Raw genomic sequence first — 20,506 nt, forward strand, 5'->3', positions numbered from 1 at the left:
GTAGCTAAATAATTGTGTAACTATGTGAAGACTCTCTCTCATTAAAGAATTTCAGATCTTGGTATTGTATTCAAACAGCAAGCAAAACAAAATAAAATGACATTGCAAGGATAGCACAACTCATGTGAAGAAGCAAAAACTTAGGCTCAACCGATACTAACCGATAGTTGTTGAAGAAGAAAGGTGGGATGCCTACCGGGGCATCCCCAAGCTGAGATGCTTGAGACTTCTTGAAATATTATCTTGGGGTGCCTTTGGCATCCCCAAGCTTGAACTTTTGTGTCTCCTTAATTCCTCTCATATCATGGTTTCTCTTTTTATCAAAAGCTTCATCCACACCAAACTCAACAAGAACTCATGAGATAGGTTAGTATAAACCAATGCAAAAACCTTATCATTTTCTACTGTAACAAATCACTAAAATTATTATTCAACATTGCATACTAAATGCCTCTGCATATTTAACACTCCTATCCTCAAATAGAATCATTAAACAAGACATCATATGCAAACAATGCAAACATAACAGCAATCTGCCAAAACAGTATAGTCTGTAAAGAATGCAAGATTCATCATACTTCCCTAACTCCACAAATTATGAGAAAAATACTACGCTCTAGAAGATTTATCAGAGCTCAATATGCAAAAAGTTTCAGCATTATGCCATTCTCTGACTTTTCTAGGGAATTTTTGCAACAGCGGTAAACTTTCTGTTTTCAAACAGCAACATGTATAATTGCAAAATAAGCATGGTGAAGGCTATCCTTGACATTTTTATTCAAAATATAGATGCAAAACATTATTCTAAATAACATCAAGCAAATAATAACAAAATAAAATGACGCTCCAAGCAAAACACATATCATGTGGCGAATAAAAATATAGCTCCAAGTAAAGTTACCGATGAACGAAGACGAAAGAGGGGATGCCTTCCGGGGCATCCCCAAGCTTAGGCTCTTGGTTGTCCTTGAATATTACCTTGGGGTGACTTGGGCATCCCCAATCTTAGGCTCTTTCCACTCCTTATTCCATAGTCCATGGAATCCTTACCCAAAACTTGAAAACTTCAACCACACAAAACTCAACACAGAACTCGTAAGCTCCGTTAGTATAAGAAAATAAAACCACCACTTAGGTACTGTTGTGAATTCATTCTAAATTCATATTGGTGTAATATCTATTGTATCACAACTTCTCTATGGTTCATACCCTCCGATACTACTCATAGATTCATCAAAATAAGCAAACAACACATAGAAAACAGAATCTGTCAAAAACAGAACAGTCTGTAGTAATCTGTATCAAACGTATACTTCCGGAACTCAAAAAAATCTTAAATAAATTGCTGGACCTGAGTAATTTGTCTATTAATCATATGAAAAAAAGAATCAACCTAAAAACAAACTCCAGTAAAAAATGTCAGCTAATATCGTGAGCGCTAAAGTTTTTGTTTTTTTACAGCAAGATCATAAAGACTTCACCCAAGTCTTCCCAAAGGTTCTACTTGGCACTTTATTGAAACAAAAGCTATAAAACATGATTACTACAGTAGCATAATCATGTGTACACACAAAAACAGTAAGGATAAATATTGGGTTGTCTCCCAACAAGCGCTTTTCTTTAATGCCTTTTTAGCTAGGCATGATGATGGCAATGATGCTCACATAAAAGATAAGAATTGAAACATAACGGGAGCATCATGAAGCATATGACTAGCACATTTAAGCCTAACCCACTTCCTATGCATAGGGATTTTTTGAGCAAACAACTTATGGGAACAATGATCAACTAGCATAGGAAGGCAAAACAAGCACAACTTCAAAACTTTGAGCACATAGAGAGGAAACTTGATATTATTGCAATTCCTACAAGCATATGTTCCTCCCTCATAATAATTTTCAGTAGCATCATGAATTAATTCAACAATATAACCATCACCTAAAGCATTCTTTTCATGATCTACAAGCATAGAAAATTTACTACTCTCCACATAAGCAAAATTCTTCTCATGAATAATAGTGGGAGTAAACTCAACAAAATAACTATCATACGAGGCATAATCCAATTGAAAACTAAAATCATGATGACAAGTTTCATGGTTATCATTATTCTTAATAGCATACAAGTCATCACAATAATCACCATGGATAGCATCTTTGTTCTCATAATCAATTGGAACCTCTTCCGAAATAGTGGAATCATCACTAAATAAAGTTGACACTCTTCCAAATCCACTTTCATGTTCATCACAATAAGGTTCAACATCCTCCAAAATAGTGGGATCCCTACTTCCTAAAGTTGACACTCTTCCAAACCCACTTTCATAAATATAATCATCATAAATAGGAGGCATGCTCTCATCATAATAAATATTCTCATCAAAACTTGGGGGACAAAAAAATATCATAATCATCAAACATAGCTTCCCCAAGCTTGTGTCTTTGCATATCATTAGCATCATGGATATTCAAGGAATTCATACTAACAACATTGCAATCATTCTCACCATTCAAATATTTTATGCCAAAAATTTTATAAACTTCTTCTTCTAGCACTTGAGCACAATTTTCCTTTTCATCATACTCACAAAAGATATTAAAAAGATGAAGCGTATGAGACAAACTTAACTCCATTTTTTTTGTAGTTTTCTTTTATAAACTAAACTAGTGATAAAACAAGAAACAAAAATATTCGATTGCAAGATCTAAAGATATACCTTCAAGCACTAACCTCCCCGGCAACGGCGCCAAAAAAAACTTGATGTCAACTACACAACCTTCTTCTTTTAGACATTGTTAGGCCTGCAAGTGCACATGTTTGTAGGCCAGCAGCAAATTTCCCTCAAGTGGATGACCTAAGGTTTATCAATCCGTGGGAGGCGTAGGATGAAGATGGTCTCTCTCAAACAACCCTGCAACCAAATAACAAAGAGTCTCTTGTGTCCCCAACACACCCAATACAATGGTAAATTGTATAGGTGCACTTGTTCGGCGAAGAGGTGGTGATACAAGTGCAATATTGATAGTAGATATAGGTTTTTGTAATCTAAAAATATAAAAACAGCAAGGTAACTAATGATAAAAGTGAGCGTAAACGGTATTGCATGGTAGGAAACAAGGCCTAAGGTTCATACTTTCACTAGTGCAAGTTCTCTCAACAATAATAACATAATTGGATCACATAACTATCCCTCAACATGCAACAAAGAGTCACTCCAAAGACACTAATAGAGGGGAACAAACGAAGAGATTATGGTAGGATACGAAACCACCTCAAAGTTATTCTTTCGGATCAATCTATTCAAGAGTTCGTACTAGAATAACACCTTAAGACACAAATCAACCAAAACCCTAATGTCACCTAGATACTCCATTGTCACCTCAAGTATCTGTGGGCATGATTATACAATATGCATCACACAATCTCAGATTCATCTATTCAACCAACACAAAGTACTTCAAAGAGTGCCCTAAAGTTTCTACCGGAGAGTCAAGACAAAAATGTGTGCCAACCCCTATGCATAGGTTCATGGGCGGAACCCACAAGTTGATCACCAAAACATACATCAAGTGGATAACGTGAATATCCCATTGTCACCACAGATAAGCACGACAAGACATACATCAAGTGTTCTCAAATCCTTAAAGACTCAATCCGACAAGATAACTTCAAAGGTAAAACTCAATTCATCACAAGAGAGTAGAGGGGGATAAACATCATAAGATCCAACTATAATAGCAAAGCTCGCGATACATCAAGATCGTGCCATAGAGAGAACACGAGAGAGAGTGAGAGATCAAACACATAGCTATTGGCACATACCCTCAGCCCCGAGGGTGAACTACTCCCTCCTCGTCATGGAGAGCGTCGGGATGATGAAGATGGCCACCGGTGATGGGTTCCCCCTCCGGCAAGGTGCCGGAATGGGCTCCCGAGAGGTTTTTGGTGGCTACAGAGGCTTACGGCGGCGGAACTCCCGATCTATCTTCTCCTTCGATGTTTTTAGGGTACATGGACTTATATCACTACAAGAAATATGTCAACTTGTGACCTTGACTATTGGTCACTGAAAGGTCATTGTTTTTCATTTGCGACCTTTTTGTGACCAAAAACAGAAGGTCAAAAGCTGGCGGTCGTAAAATGAAATTAACGACCATATGTAAAAGGTCTTTGGTTCTTCGACCAAAATTTTGGTCACTAGCAGCCTCCCCAAGCCAGGTAGGATCCAGTGTGGCAAGCTGACGTGGATAAGAATCAGCCCGGTCCGATTAGGTGTCTATATGGGCCTAGCCCATTAATTCAGCCCATTTATATTTTTTTGCTTCTAATTTTGGTGAACTACACGGGCCAAGCCCTACAATTTGGCCTTTTTATTTTCTGGGCCATGGCCTTTTTGTACCAGCAATTTTAGTTTTCTTTTTTTATAAAATGGGTCCATTAGTCAAACAGGTCCCACTTGTCAGGTTCTGATAAATGGGTCCCAGCTATTAGGCTCAGATTCTTCATATTTCAATTTGACATCATATTTGAATTTCATAGTAAGAAAATAACCAGTATTTAAATAAGCAAGCAGAAAACACACATAATTATTCAAATAACAATAGCCAGATTCACTACAAGCTCTACAAATGACACGTAATACAAGCTCTAACATATACAATGCTTTACAAGCTCTACAAATGCAAAGCTCTACAGTACTTTACAAGCTCTCCAAGTAATGTTACAAGCTCTACAAGTGTTTTCTTCTTCAGCATGGAGCTCCTTCAACAGCGATCAAATGTTGGACTCACGGACAGACATAGTCAGGACTGGGCTGACAGAAATACAACATGCCTTCCACAGTTGCCCTGTTACATGAATCAGCTAAGAAGAATCAAAAAAAACTGGAGCCAATATAATATGAACATTCCATTAAAAAAGTAGTAAAGGAGTAAAGGACAATTCTTTATATAATGATAAACAGATTTCAGCTAGTACCAAGCTTTTTTAGCCGAGCTAGTTAAAATAAGATATTCATACAAGACAATAGAGACTATATGAATATGCATGGCACAAGCACAGGTTCTGGTTACTGGCTACACATGTAACACTAATAAATGGATTATAACAGGAACAACTCCAGTTCACACACAAAGCTCTATCCATAGTGCCAGCTATGGATAAAATCATGCACACTCCCAACAGAACTCAGTCACACAGTATAATTCTAACTATAATATAACCAAGAACTAAAGATTGTCACACAGTATAATTCCGACTATAATATAACCAGAGAACTAAAGATTATATGTACTTAGAACTCAACTAATAAGTGAGAATGATCTGATTGTATACAAACAATTTTTTTTAATTTTTTTATATTGCTAAAATAGACATATCTTCCTTTATGTGAAGAAGTCTGCTTCCTTCTTTAGTTAGTAGTAATCGTTCCATGCAAATCAACCGTGTGTGTATGCTTGATCGTGGTCTGGAGATTACACACATAGAGGACCAGAATCCTAAACAAAATAGTATCAAACAACGGTGGGTGCTTAACCTATTTACCATACACAAGCAACACTTAAATCATAGCATGTGCATATACTTGTGTCACATCAGGGGGTTCAGAATGTACTCAGCATAATCTAATAAAAAGGATTGGGAGCAGAGGGAGAGGGAGGTGGAGATGGACGTGCTACCTGTTGCTGCGGTGGTGCCTGTTGGTGGCCGTGCTTGAGCTCCTCCTGAAGCTTCTCACTAACCTGCAAGACAAACAAGACCATGGGTGAGCTGCAGCACAGGCACATACATTAAGTGAAGATAAGGAGAAGAACCTGGAAGAAGAGAGGTGCTCTGTCCTCCGTCTGTGCCCGTCCTCCTCCTCTGTGCCGATGTCAAACAACCTCTGCTCGTCGCTTGCGAGCACCATGCGCCTTGGTTGGCCATGACACCCTTGTCCTCTGCTGCACGGATGAAAACCAAAGAATCAGTACAACTACACTGGCACATAATACAGACATGGTTCAGTTAAGATCTACTAAACTACATCATCACAGGAACGACAAGCAGATTTAGATCTTAAAAACTAATGTTCCATGCATAGTCTTAGTGCTCCATCAAAGAATCAACTAAATTTGCTCTCAAGCATACAAACAAAGTTTAGGGAAAACCAAACATGAACAAGCACTTATTATGGAGGACACATAGCTATTTCATAAGCACTCACTGTGGATATGTGTGCTAAATGTATTGTGCACAAAAAGGTGAGGCTCCCAACAGCCCAATATTATGACTACTACAGTTCAGATTTTGATAATAAAACTGACATGTGTAATCATATAGCTAATAAAATACATGGCACAATATGAGTACATATCCAAACAGCTAATAAATCCCATAGTACCACAAGGACATGCACTGCAGTATATCTTGCAATGCAGGTTTTTGACTTAACAGTAACATCCCCTGCATAGTAGTAACCAGGGAATTAATAAATTAGAATAGATATTCTAAAACTAAGAATTTCAGATTGAAATAATTTTTCAGAATAAGATTGCAAAGCTGAAAAAGCAAGGACATCAGAGAATATTTGATTGCAACATTCCACAGGGTTGGAAAGCAGCTTGACATGTTTCTCAGACAAAAAAAACATTACAACTAATTAATTTGCTCCAAAACAAGCAAACATGCTACTGATGCATGACAATATTTGTGTCAAAGAGTTTCTGCAAGAAGTTACTCCTAATGCTACTGATGCAAAACTACTCCTAATGGACTGCTACAGCTATACTGCAAGAAGTTACAGCTATACTCCATGTACTGCTGTCCGGGAGTATTCCAATTCATCTTTAAAAAAAATGTTCAAGCACTGACTGAAAAAGGAATGCAAAAAGAGATGCAGTACCCAGCTGTACTCCAGTGGAGAGCATCCGCCCAAAAGAAAACAAAGATAATGGCTGAAAAATTACTCCAGTTTATACTCCTCTTTTAGCAGTATAGATTATGGATAATGCAACAGCATGGGAGCTGATGTCCAGGAGTATTTGAAATGATACAACATCATGGAGTAGGATAACATGTTTTAGCAGTACATGTTATAGAGTAAGCAAGCAAGCAATCATGGGAGCTGATGCTGCCAGTTAATATCAGCACATGACAAGACAAAAAGCATGGCATCAACACAAGCATCAACAGCATACTAACACCTAAACTGATACTAAATTGATGGAGTCCCATCCATCCATGAGAGAAGAAAGTGCCTTTGGTCGATAAAGAGAAGAGAACACTTCCTTTTCTGGGATCAAACCAGAGGATACCAACCCATTCACCAATTTGCAGGTTGTGTGGGTCGAGGTCATGGTGCCGGACACTGTGTCCGTGGCATAAAGCAACGCCCTTGCAAAGCTGGTACACCATGATCAACGTCCGCGTCCGTGAGGTGCGCCTTGGCGCTCCCGGCCTCCATGTACCTGCCAAAAGACTCATTCAGAATTCAGATCACACATACACACGGCAAACCATTCAAATTTGAACCAACTCAAAGTAGAGCAGGCCACATTGGGTACACTACAATATAGTTGAGATGCAAATACCAAGTCCTAGTTCAGTTCTACTCAAAGAGAAAGACGATGATACATATTTTAAGCTTAGCCTCCCTGTTATATTAGTCTTAAAAACAGATTGTAAGCTTGGATGGCATGGTACATAGAGACAACACCGATGACTTCCCTTTTTATTTGATGAGACCTGAACCAGCAAGGAGCAAGCGATACAAACAGAACGTGCAAATTGCTCTAATGAGAAGAGATACAAAATTGCTAAACGGCACTGCAATTAGTAGCATGCACGCTATTTCCTATAAAACATAGCAATAGTCCTTCTCCACAATGCATATTAGACATCCGGAGTGTACAAAGTAAAACAAACTAGCATCTATTCCCAAAATCGAAGACAGCAGCAGAGATGGATGCACACCCAGAGATCGGTAGCGCAATTTATTCAGTTAAGACAATGGCTTGGTGAACTTATTCAGAACACACATCTTAGTTCAGGTAAAGTTAGTACAGTAGCAGAACTGACCCGATCGGCATTGGCAATCACTCCGGCATCCAGGCTATCATCCACCCACAGCTCACTTACGACCTTCTTCCCGCCCTCCCGCGCCGCCACGCACACTGGATCATCCTGCGTGCATTTCAGTTGAAGAACAAACACCACTGAACCAAGTCAGCGAGAAATGCGCCCAACGAAACCCCCCGGAAGAGCAAAGGAAGTGGGAACTCACGTAGACAAGGCCGAAGACGATGACATGGGTGCACCCTGCCGCGCCGTGCCCGTCGGCATCGGCACCGCCGCGCCGCACCATCTCGGACAGGTACTGCCAGACGCGGGGACCTCGCACGGTGAGACGGGCCGAATCGGGCCAAACCAGCACGGAACTGAAATGAAAAGGGGGGCGTGGGAGCGGGAACCACATCGAGGCGGGCGGGTGGGAGCACCTGGGACTCGGAGGCAGGGTCGAAGCCGACGAGCGCGAAGCGCATGCCCGCAAAGAGGCGCTCGTTGCGGTCGCCGGCGCCGGCACCGTCGTCCTCGCCGTCGTGCGGCCGCATGGAGCGGGATCCGGGTCGGAGGGATTTGGGATTGGTCCGTTCGTCAGCGCGCGAGGTTGGTGCCGGTATGTCATAGATTTTTGCTCCATAGTCGCGCAACGGCCAAGGGAAGAGATAGAAGATGGGGAAGGGCGAGAGAGTGGGGGCGGCAGCGGTGCGGGAGAAGGGCAGCAAGGTCGCCGGCGGGGAAGCCCATCACCAGTGGAGATGAGGGGCGGCGGCGGCCACGGGATCGAAGAAGAGGGCAGAGGAACTGGGTTGGGCTTGGGAGGGAGACGAGGGGAGGGATGGGATCGGGGTGGATGGCAGCGGCGATGTGGGAGAGGGGGGCTGCTAGGGTTTGGGTTGGGTTGGGTTGAGAGGGGACCTGAGAGACGTTGGATCCGTCGGATGTGGACGGTCCAGATCGGCTAAGGGGGGTGATCCGTGTGAAGAGCTCTGATTGGTTCAGAAAAATTATGATTTAGAATAGTTTCTAAGTACTAAAGCTAGGAGGGTTTGTGAAGCAGCTATCAAAAGTATTTTGCAAAATGGTACAACTAAAATTTTCTATCAATTTAGACCATATTTTATGGATGATAGCCAGTTTGCATGCAATTTTTTATCTTTGTAGCTATTTTTAATCATTATTCGAGTGACCAAAATGAGTTTTTTTGTGAAGGGCCTACCAAATAATTGTTGCAAAATTGTACCAAATCAATTTTCTAAAATACTAGGACATATTTAAACCACAATTGACCAAATCGTTGGGTGTAAAAAGTTTTGATCCACCTCTCATGAAAAAGACAAATTTCCGCCGATTCAGTTCGAAGCGGGTCAAATTTGAACTGTAGCTACCTCGTAGTTTGCTCTTTATTTTTTTCCAAAAAACATTTCTAGGTACATAAGTATCTATTTAATCAGAGAAACATCAAAAAATTTCCAAGATTCAACCACTAGATAGGAACGGTCAAGCCCGCCGTTTTGACCGCATTTTGAAACGGGCATAAAAAATTCAAAAAAAAATCAAAAAAACTGGAAAACCTTCGCATTGTGTCATTATATGTGACCAAGTTACCAGGAAAAATAATAAACTTATAATACGGTAATTATTTTAAAAAATGTTCTTAAAAATGAGCTATCATGCGTGAAGATTCATGGCTTTCAAGCCAAATGATCAATCTTATGTCAACATTCATGGCATAGTTTGTTCAAATGATCTCATATTGTGCACAAGGGTGCATCTTGGAATTCCAAACAATGTTGCCTAAGGGAGTTTTCATTTTCTTTGCACGGAAAATTCAGTTTCCATTTTTCGAGTGCCCGAAATGAGTTTTTTTTGTGAAGGACCTACCATATATTTGTTGCAAAATTGTAACAAATCAATTTTATAAAATACTAAGCCATATTTAATGCACAATTAACAAAATGGTTGGGTGTAAAAAGTTTTGATCCACCTCTGGTGAAAAAGACAAATTCCCGTCGATTCAGTTGGAAGAGGGTCAAATTTGAACTGTAGCTACCTCGTAGTTTGCTCTTTATTTTTTCTAAAAATCATTTCTAGGTACATAAGTATCTATTTAATCAGATAAAAACCAAAAGAATTTCAAGATTCAACCACTAGCTAGGAACGGTTATTCCCGCCATTTTGACCACATTTTGAAACGGGCATAAAAAATTCAAAAAAATAAAAAAATTGGAAAACCTTCATATTGTGTCATTATATGTGGCCAAGTTACCAGCAAAAATTATAAACTTGTAATACGGCAATTATTTTTAAAAAGTGTTCTCAGAAACGAGCTATCAAGTGTGAAGATTCATGGCTTTCAAGCCACATGATCAATCTTATGGCCACATTCATGGCATAGTTTGTTCAAATGATCTCATATTGTGCACAAGGTTTTGCATTTTGGAATTCCAAACAATGTTTCCTAAGGGAGTTTTCACTTTCATTGCACAAAAGAGCCATTATCCATTTTTCGAGTGCCCCAAATGACGTTTTTTGTGAAGGACCTACCAAATAATTCTTGCAAAATTGGACCAAATCTTTTTTCTAAAATACTAGGCCATATTTAATGCACAATTGACCAATGGTTGGGTGTAAAAAGTTTCGATCCACCTCTGTTGAAAAAGACAAATTTCTGCCGATTCAGTTAGAAGTGGGTCAAATTTGAATTGCAGCTGCCTCATAGTTTGCTATTTATTTTTTCCAAAAATCATTTCTAGGTACATAAGTATATATTTAATTAGATAAACATCAAAAGTTTTCCAAGATTCAACCACTAGCTAGGAACGGTCAAGCCCGCCGTTTTGACCGCATTTTGAAACGGGCATAAAAAATTCAAAAAAAATCAAAAAATTGGAAAACCTTCGCATTGTGTCATTATATGTGGCCAAGTTCCCAGGAAAAATAATAAACTTGTAATATGGCAATTCTTTTAAAAAAGTGTTCTCAGAAATGAGCTATCATGCGTGAAGATTCATGGCTATCAAGCTAAATGATCAATCTTATGGCCACATTCATGGCATAGTTTGTTCAAATGACCTCATATCGTGCACAAGGGTGCATCTTGGAATGACAAACAATGTTTCCTAAGGAAGTTTTCATTTTCTTTGGACGAAAAATTCATTTTCCATTTTTCCGAGTGCCCAAAATGAGTTTTTTTGTGAAGGACCTACCATATATTTGTTGCAAAATTGGACCTAATCAATTTTATAAAATACTAGGCCATATATAATGCACAATTGGCAAAATGGTTGGGTGTCAAATGTTTTGATCCACCTCTGGTGAAAAAGACAAATTCCCGCCGATTCAGTAGGAAGCGGGTCAAATTTGAACTGCAGCTGCCTCATAGTTTGCTATTTATTTTCTCCAAAAATCATTTCTAGTTACATATGTACCTATTTAATCATAAATGCATGGTTTGGTGGCGATACGTCGAGGTTTGGACGGTGGCCGAGGGCTCCAACTCTAGAGCGCGTAAACTAGCATGCTCGCCACGTGCTCACCGCATGGCCGTGGCATTGCCATGTGTTCTGGGCGGCCTAGGCATGTCTAGTGGATTGGGCACTCCCCAGGTAGGTGCTAGGAAGAAAATCACAACATAAGATTCTCACGAGGAGATCGATCGATGCTCAAACATGAATAAGCAGCCAAGTGTTTGATTTGCGGTACGGGAAATGCACATGGCTAATGGGCGTGAGTTTTGGCTGAGGATGATCAGTTACTAAGAAGACTGTCTTCACAAATTTTCACCTCAAAAGGAGGAGCCTAGGTTGTACTTGCTTTGATAAAGTACCACACTGGAGATACATACGAATGTTGAAGCTGGGCTCAAAATAATGAATGGATTGAGCTGACATTTGGTGGAGGATGGTTATTTGGGCATAGGAAAGCACTGTAGAAAATGGATACCATTTGGACATGCCAAAGTGGTACTTCCTTCACAAAGTGCTGCTCTGAACAGAATAGGAAAATGAATATTGTTGAGTTATTTTTGAACTAGGCAAGGAATGTTTTTGACATATTTGATGAATGTATGATCCAAATAATTTATGAGAATTTTTTGGGATTTTTTGGAATAACAGAAATATAGGTTGCTTCACAACCTAGGGCAAAAGTTGACACATAGACATGACACATGGGCAAAACTGATGAGATGGTGCCTAGTCATCACAACCCACCACAATCTACAAGGCTATGACCATCTATATTGGTCGTTAACAACTAGAAATAAGGCAGCGGACCAGCACTGTTTGCTTTATGACCATTTCATGTAAGGAAATTACGACCTTTCTGACCAAAATGGTCCTAATGGTTTAGGGTTTGGAGCCCCCCGAACAGCTTTTGACCAATTGGTCTCAAATGGTCATATATCTATGACCAATTCTTCCAGGGTCACTGACAGAAGGTCACTAGTTGACATATTTCTTGTAGTGTATAGGCGAAAGAAGTCGGTAGGGGGAGCCTCGAGGGGCCCAGGAGATAGGGGGCACACCCTCCTATCTCCTGGATTCCTCGAGTCTTCCCTGGCTTGAACTTCAAGTCTCCCGGATCATATCCTTTCCAAAAATCACGCTCCCGAAGGTTTCATTCCGTTTGGACTCCGTTTGATATTCCTTTTCTTCGAAATACTAAAACAGGCAATAAAACAGCAATATGGGCTGGGCCTCCGGTTAATAGGTTAGTCCCAAAAGTAATATAAAAGTGTATAATAAAGCCCGTAATCATTCAAAATAGATAATAAAATAGCATGAATGCTTCATAAATTATAGATACGTTGGAGACATATCAGCCGGCGGGCTCATGGACGGGCTCGATCATCACCGCCGATGATATCTCCTACCTCCGCTCCTCCCAGCGCTTGACGAGGGAAACGGAGGTCGTCATGCACCTGCCGCGGGGTGATCAGAGGCCGCAGCCGCAGGGCACGAAGCGCGTGGTCTTCCTCCCGCACTTAGAGCATGGGTTCGGGCTTCCGGCGAGCGCCTTCTTCCGCACCTTCCTGGAGTTCTTCGGGCTCTAGCCCCATCATCTAGGCGCCGACTCCATCGTCCAACTATCGGGCTTCGTCACCCTCTGTGAGGGGTACCTGGGGGTCGAGCCCACGATCGACCTTTGGGCGCGCTTCTTCTCCTTGAAGCAGCAGGGGCCGACGGCCTGCGAGTTCTCCGACTGCGGGGCCGTCGTCATCTCAAAGCGGTCAGGGGTTGACTGCCCCAAGATTCCGCTGGAGGATTCTGCCAAGAAATGGCAGAACTCCTTCTTCCACGTCCGCAACCTTGGCACAGAGTGAGGGAGTCCTGGATTAGGGGGTATCCGGACAGCCGGACTATATACTTTGGCCGGACTGTTGGACCGTGAAGATACAAGACTCAAGACTTCATCCCGTGTCCGGACGGGACTCTCCTTTGCGTGGAAGACAATCTTGGCGGTCTGGATATTATATTTCCTTCTTTGTAACCAACTCCTTGTAAACCCTAGCCCCCTCCGGTGTCTATATAAACCGAAGGGTTTAGTCCGTATGAGGACGATCACAACATTCATAATCATCATAGGCTAGCTTCTAGGGTTTAGCCTCTACGATCTCGTGGTAGATCAACTCTTGTAACACCCATATCGTCAATATCAATCAAGCAGGAAGTAGGGTTTTACCTCCATCGAGAGGGCCTGAACCTGGGTAAACATTGTGTCCCTTGCCTCCTATTACCATTAGCCTTAGACGCACAGATCGGGACCCCCTACCCGAGATCCGCCGGTTTTGACACCAACATTGGTGCTTTCATTGAGAGTTCCTCTGTGTCGTCGCTGCAAGGCTCGATGGCTCCTTCAATCGTGAACAACAACACGGTCCAGGGTGAGACTTTTCTCCCCGGACAGATCTTCGTGTTCGGTGGCTTCGCACTGCGGGCCAATTCGCTTGGCCATCTGGAGCAGATCAACAGCTACGCCCCTGGCCATCAGGTCAGTTTCAGAAACCTAAACTACACGAACGATATCCATGGAGACTTGATCTTTAACGGATTCGGGCCTATGCCAGGAGCGCCGGACAGTCACGATGAGCACGTCTTAGACCTGCTGTCGGACAATGCTCGGGATATCGCCCCTGTAGGAGCCCCGAACCTAAATCCGAGGCAGATTGTGTCGCCCGAGGGCGGGTGGATGGACCCCGTCCCGGAGGCCGTACACCCATCGGCGGTAAAGCTGAACACAGACTTCACCCCCAAGGAAGCCTGTGACACCGGACCCCCGGACTCGTATCCGGTTGTAGGTTCCAGTCCATGCACTCCTGAGCCCGCCGAATCCTGGTGGGCTCCGGTAATGGAGTTCACCACTGCGGATATCTTCCAGCACTTGCCCTTTGGCGACGTGCTGAACTCGTTAAAGTCTCTCTCATTGGCAGGAGACTCTTGGCCGAACTATGTCCGGCTCGAGCGGGAAGCAGGCGACAAAGGAATTCGTTGCCCACCCACCACCCACTTCATAGCCACTATCGACGACGTAACTGACATGCTTGAATTCGACTCTGATGACACCAACAGGATGGACCTGGGCATAGGGGACGATTCAGAACCACCACTCACGGGGCGCTGGACTGCCACCTCAACATACGATATATACATGGTGGATATGCCTAAGGAGGAGGACGACGACAAACCGGAGCATAAAACCCCCGGACAAAAGCCAAAACGACGCTGCAGGCGCCGCTCCAAGTCCAGCAACAGTAAAAATAGCGATAACAGCGCTAGAAAGATCGACACCACAGTCAACCCCGAAGGCAACAACGACCACATGGACCCAGCGATGGAATAGGATGAACCAGGTCACGCCGAGCATAGCTCGGAGCAGACGCCCGACCACAATGATCCCGAGGGATGAACTCATCAAACCGCCCCGGAACAAGAGCACGGTCCGGATGATGATGCATTCATCATCCCGGAGACACGCTTGGAACGATATAACCTCCACAGAAGGCTTATGGACACCGCGAGAAGTCTGAAGAAGCAGAAGCAAAAGCTTAAAGCCGCACAGGAAACGCTCAATCGCAGATGGAATAGAGTACTAGACACTAAAGAAAAGTACGGCGACGATCGCCAAACAAAGAGCTATCCTATGCGCAAGCTGCTACCAGAATTCGACGACGAGGCCGTTCCACCGAAGAACAATACGACCAATAGGCCGAACAAACCACTTCGAAACCGCAATGGAGCAGCTACCAACGACGCACACGATTTACCTGAGCTCCTGGATAAAAAGGCTGGCGCGACTAGGTCCATCTATGGATCCAGAGGACACGCCCCGGCGTAGGACTATGGTCACCAAAACGATCAGACTGATTGGGTACTAGTTTGGAATCAGTACCGGACACATCAACAGCCGACGGCATGCCATAACACGTCCAGAAACAGAAGGGCTGCTCACCCCTTGTGCTTCACCGAAGAGGTACTAGACCATGAATTTCCACAAGGTTTTAAACCTGTGAACATAGAGGCATACGACGGAACGACAGACCCCGGGGTCTGGATTGAAGATTTTATCCTTCATACCCACATGGCTCGTGGGGACGACCTCCATGCCATTAAATACCTTCCTCTCAAGTTGAAAGGACCAGCTCGGCACTGGTTGAAAAGCCTCCCCGAAAATTCAATCAGAAGTTGGGAGGAACTCGAGGATGCCTTCATGGCCAATTTTCAAGGGACCTATGTCCGACCTCCGGACGCAGACGATTTAAGTCACATAATCCAACAGCCCGGAGAGTCCGCCCGCAAGCTTTGGAACAGATTCCTCACTAAGAAGAATCAAATTGTCGACTGTCCGGATGCTGAAGCCCTAGCGGCCTTCAAGCATAGTATCCGGGACGAGTGTCTCGCCAGACACCTCGGCCAAGAAAAACCGAGGACAATGGCAGCCCTAACAAGCCTTATGACCCGCTTTTGCGCGGGTGAAGACAACTGGTTGGCCCGTAGAGGCACCAGCGACCCAAGTACATCCGAAATCAGGGATGGCAACGGGAAGGCACGGTGCAATAAAAAAACGTCGAAACAAGAAACAAAGTCCGGACAACACAACAGTCAACGCCAGATTCAGGGGCTCTTGACCCGGTCAACAAAAGAAGCCACTTAAAGCCAGCAAAGAAGGACCATCTGGCCTGAATAAAGTCCTCGAGAGACTGTGCCAAATCCATGGCACCCCCGAGAAACCTGCGAACCACACTCATAGAGAATGCTGGGTCTTTAAGCAGGCCGGCAAATTAAATGCCGAACATAGGGGAGGGGAAACACCAAGTGAAGACGAGGATGAGCCTCGCCAGCCGAACACTGGGGGACAGAAAAAATTCCCACCAGAGGTAAAAACAGTAAACATGATCCATGCGACTCATATATCCACGAGAAGGCGCGAACGCGCGCTCAGAGACACATGCGCTATGGAGCCCGGTTCACCCAAACTTAACCACTGGTCGGCTTACCCGATCACCTTTGATCACAGGGACTACCCGACTAGTATTCGGCACGGAGGATCAGCTGCCTTGGTGCTCGACCCAATAATAGACGGATACCATCTTACTCATGTCCTCATGGATGGCGGCAGTAGTCTTAATCTAATATGCCAAGACACTGTCCGCAGGATGGGGATAGACCCATCCAGAATCAACCACAGTAACACCACCTTTGAAGGGGTGATACCAGGCGTCAAAGCCCACTGCAGGGGCTCCCTCGTACTAGAGGTGATATTCGGCTCCCCAGGCAACTTCAGAAGCGAAAAGCTACTCTTCACTATCGCCCCCTCCAAAGTTGTTATCATGCATTGCTAGGGAGAACGGCCTTTGCCCGATTCAACACAGTACCGCACTACGCCTACCTTAAACTCAAGATGCCCGGTCCACGCGGCATCATCACCGTTAATGGAAGCACAGAGCATTTCTTACGCACGGAGGAATACGCGAAGGCTCTAGCAGCCGGACTCTAAGCGACCTCTAATACCAGAAAGCATGATTGGTCGTTAAGACCACGGACACGGTTAGACGAGTCCGGCAGCCCAGATCAATCTGACCTAGGCGCCACACATGTAATCCCATAGAGGACACCAAGGGCTATAGATAATTAATAAAGCCCAATTCTCGGCCTAACCTTATTAACAGGCCAATGTCTAACACTTTTACTATCCATTAGTGATAGCTAAATTTTCGCATGCTTATGTCATACTCTTCTCCATGAGTTTTCTTTTTACATGCACCATCTGTGCGACACCCTCCCAGGGCACGGCACAACGAAGACAAAGGCGCAGACGTGCAGCAGGGCCCCGCTCAAAGGTTTCTCTTTAGATTAAGCCCATGTGTAAACCTTATTTGTTGTCTCTTGTTGCTTACACATCCCATGGGTACTACACCCATAGAGGATACTGCCGTTATTGGCTTTTCACCACGACAGACTAATGCACGTACCTGGGAATACAGGGTTCATAATAAGGGGCGTTACTCAGCCCAGTAAAGTCCGAATACCTTCGGGAGTGTCCGGCGTCGCGAGTTTGGCCTTATATGCATCAGCTCTGAATCATGTCTTTGGTCAAATGTTGGGTTTGCCCGGCTCCTGGGTTCGCTGCCTTACGTTCCATTCTTATTGGCTAAGGCGGCCAAAGGAGAACTACTGCGATTGTGCCCTGCTTATTCCGGATGAGCACCTCAGTAGAGAAAGCCAAAAACTGACTGTCATGATATAGCGAGAGACTGTTCAACCACTCGAAGACCTATCGGAATCTTTAGGATCCCTTCGCATTAACCAAGGACCGTTTCCTGGTCATGTACACATGCGCCCGTATTCGGATGCACGCAAAGGTACCAGGGGCTACATAGTAGCCCCACCGTCAAACTCCTATGGCTAAGTGAAAGTGTTACAGCTATATAGTCCGGTTGCCTAGTTCGACGTGCGATCACCTCCTTAATGGACCAAGACGTTGGATCAAGTGTGATTACACATACTTTTCGCGAACACCCCCGCATTGTGTGCGTGGGGGCTGAAGCCAACGACTGCTAACTTTCACATTACACATATACATAAAAACGGCCGCACGGGAGGCACAATAATACTTTCAGGCAAAAAGTATAAATATCTGCTCCATAATTATAATAACATTGTTTTTACAATGATAAGATTTGTCAATCGAACATGAAATTCTTCAAGCACTGAGCCTCTATTAAACGAGCACCTTCTACTAGCTGATCCAAGTAGTGCTCGGACGGATCTTGGCCTCCCGCCGGATTCTGAGTCGCAATGATGGTGGCATCCATATCTGTCCAATATGCTTTAACGCGGACAAGGGCCATCCGTGCACCCTTTATGCACGCCGACCTCTTCATGGCATCAATCCGCGATACGGCACCAAGGAATTGTTGCGCTAAACCAAAATAACTGTCCGGCTTGGGCCCCTTTGGCCATAGATGGTCTATCACAAACCGCATTGCAAGTTCGGACAGCCTATGGAGCTCGGTCACCACAGCCATCTTCTCACTCAATGGCAATGTGCGCGTTGGAGCACTGAATTGTGACCAAAACAACTTTTCCACTTCATTATCTTTTTGATCCTCGAAAAACTTGGCCACAATAGCCGTACTCTTCACCAAATCCGCATACGCGTCTGCCGGACTCCAGCGTCGATCCAGAGGAGCGTACTTCGGATCTAAAAACTTCAGCCGCAACAAGTAGGGGTTTCCAGCCGCGATTTCGCCGGCCTGTCAAAGCTCCTCCCGCGCGTCCCTAATTTCGGACCGCGTCTCCTTGGCCGCATAAAGTGCCTTCTTCAGGTCAGTCGAAATAGCCTTATTTTCTTTTTCAAGAAGCTCATGCCGATCGGCAGCATTTTTCAGCTCCGCAGCCATCTCGGCTACTTTGTCTTCGCTTCGGCGACGAGCAGCCTGTTCGGCATTCAACTCTTCGACCACCTTTAGGGCATCCGCATCGCTGGCCCGGGCATGTTCCTTGCCCAGGGCAAGTTCCACCCTCAGGGCTTCCACGACAGCAGCTCCATCTGCAGTCCAAACATATAACATTAGCATTGTGCTCCTCTCAGTTTTTCCTACCAAACATAATAAGGAAAGCAGAACACATACCCTGTGACTCGTTAAGCCGCTCGTTCACCAGTGTGATATCGGCATCAATAGCTCCAATCTGCCTCCTCAGTTCGGCAACTTCAATGGACCAGTTGGCTGCCGGATCCTTTGACACCTGCGCATAAATACAGCGTGATCATTACTTCCACAATATGATCCTCCGTTTGCCACCTAGGGCGGATAACCAGAGTCTCAGGGGCTACTATCCATATGGAGCACACCCAGCGCTGCGTTACAGCCAAAAATTATGTATTTTTCATTACATACCTCCAAGCCTCTGAGCAGGCTCGTAAAGGCTTCATTCAACCCGCTTGTGGCGGATGAAATCTTCTTGAGCATCGTGCTCATTAATGAACGGTGCTCCTCCAAAAGATCAGCTCACTCCAGAAGGCCCGTCAGTGTGTCCGGCCGGACGCCGAATTGTGCTGGACCCTCCTTATCGCCCCCCATGGGAGCCGAACGCTCCGGGCTCAGGGTGGCTGAAGTACTAGCTTCTGGCTTTGGCAGATCTGGACTCCTCCGTGACGACACCTCGGGGTCGCCCGCCCCATGAGGCAGAGAGGTTGGTGGGGTCTCACTCTCCATCATCTCCGGAAGGAGATCCCTTGAAGACGAAGTCTGTCGAGAAGAGCTGCTAGCCGGACTGCAAAGAATAGATCTTGGTTATTGTTCTCGGAGAAGGAAGTAGTATCTTCATATTTCCGATTAACTTACAGCTCGGCTGAGGGCTGGCCCATTGGCGGGCATGGCGCCGTGAGGACGCCCTTCGGGGCAGGGCCCCCTGGTGAAGCTTTCTTCCCTTGTCTGGGCACCTCCTTCTCCAAATCTTCGGAGGCGGCCCTTTTCTTCCCGCGAGGGGAGGAGGCCTTAGATTCCCCTCCCCGGCTATCCTCCTTTGGGGAGGTAGCAATTCCCCCGGCTTGGATGCGCAATGTGTGAAGTTTGGCTTCTCTGTTCTTCCCTTCGCCTTCCCCCGAGGGCATTTTGCTTAGCACACGATCAAGCATCTTAGCTATGGCAGGACTAGGCGAGCCTTCGGGAAGTGGCGCCGGACACCTGATTCTCTCCGCCTTGCTGCGACATTCCTGACCGTGGAGGATTTTAAGAATAATGTTATGATAAATATAAACAAAGTGTTTGATTTCTGGGTTACTTACTTGGGTATCTGGGCGATTGCAGCTTAGGCCCGCATCCTCGGTTGTGTCCGGACACTTTGCTTGCGGTCCGAAGAATAACTTACACATCCCTTCGAGCGTCAGGCCAAAGAAGTGCAGAATAGTCCTCGGACCTTCCGGATTGAATTCCCACATCCGGGGAGGCTGTCGTTTGCAC

General features: G+C 44.5%; 1 protein-coding gene across 3 annotated transcripts; it reads right to left on the reverse strand.

Moving 5' to 3' along the window:
- Positions 1-4,556: 4,556 nt before the first annotated feature.
- On the reverse strand, positions 4,557-8,888 carry LOC119366150. Of its 3 annotated transcripts, none has more exons than XM_037631833.1 (8): positions 8,478-8,888; positions 8,264-8,356; positions 8,059-8,163; positions 7,300-7,448; positions 6,383-6,444; positions 5,814-5,942; positions 5,679-5,741; positions 4,557-4,847 (listed from the first exon to the last, which is right to left on the reverse strand). In XM_037631833.1, the coding sequence occupies exons 4-8, from the start codon at positions 7,393-7,395 to the stop codon at positions 4,787-4,789; spliced, it is 411 nt and encodes a 136-aa protein (XP_037487730.1). In that variant the 5' UTR covers positions 7,396-7,448; positions 8,059-8,163; positions 8,264-8,356; positions 8,478-8,888; the 3' UTR covers positions 4,557-4,786. The 3 variants fall into 3 exon arrangements, 2 of the variants coding, with proteins under 2 accessions (XP_037487730.1, XP_037487731.1); XM_037631834.1 differs by having other exon boundaries at positions 8,059-8,195; XR_005175947.1 differs by lacking the exon at positions 6,383-6,444.
- Positions 8,889-20,506: the final 11,618 nt, after the last annotated feature.

Source organism: Triticum dicoccoides, chromosome 2B, assembly GCF_002162155.2.
Source record: "Triticum dicoccoides isolate Atlit2015 ecotype Zavitan chromosome 2B, WEW_v2.0, whole genome shotgun sequence".
Classification (NCBI taxonomy): domain Eukaryota; kingdom Viridiplantae; phylum Streptophyta; class Magnoliopsida; order Poales; family Poaceae; genus Triticum; species Triticum dicoccoides.

What these genes read in the sequence shown, in the direction of transcription:
- LOC119366150 (XM_037631833.1), bottom strand. Translation starts at nt 7,395, where the DNA reads ATGGTGTACCAGCTTTGCAAGGGCGTTGCTTTATGCCACGGACACAGT. An exon ending in GAGCACCTCTCTTCTTCCAG is followed by an intron (nt 5,742 to 5,813) that starts GTTCTTCTCCTT and finishes TTTGTCTTGCAG; the next exon opens with GTTAGTGAGAAGCTTCAGGA. An exon ending in AGGCACCACCGCAGCAACAG is followed by an intron (nt 4,848 to 5,678) that starts GTAGCACGTCCA and finishes TTCATGTAACAG; the next exon opens with GGCAACTGTGGAAGGCATGT.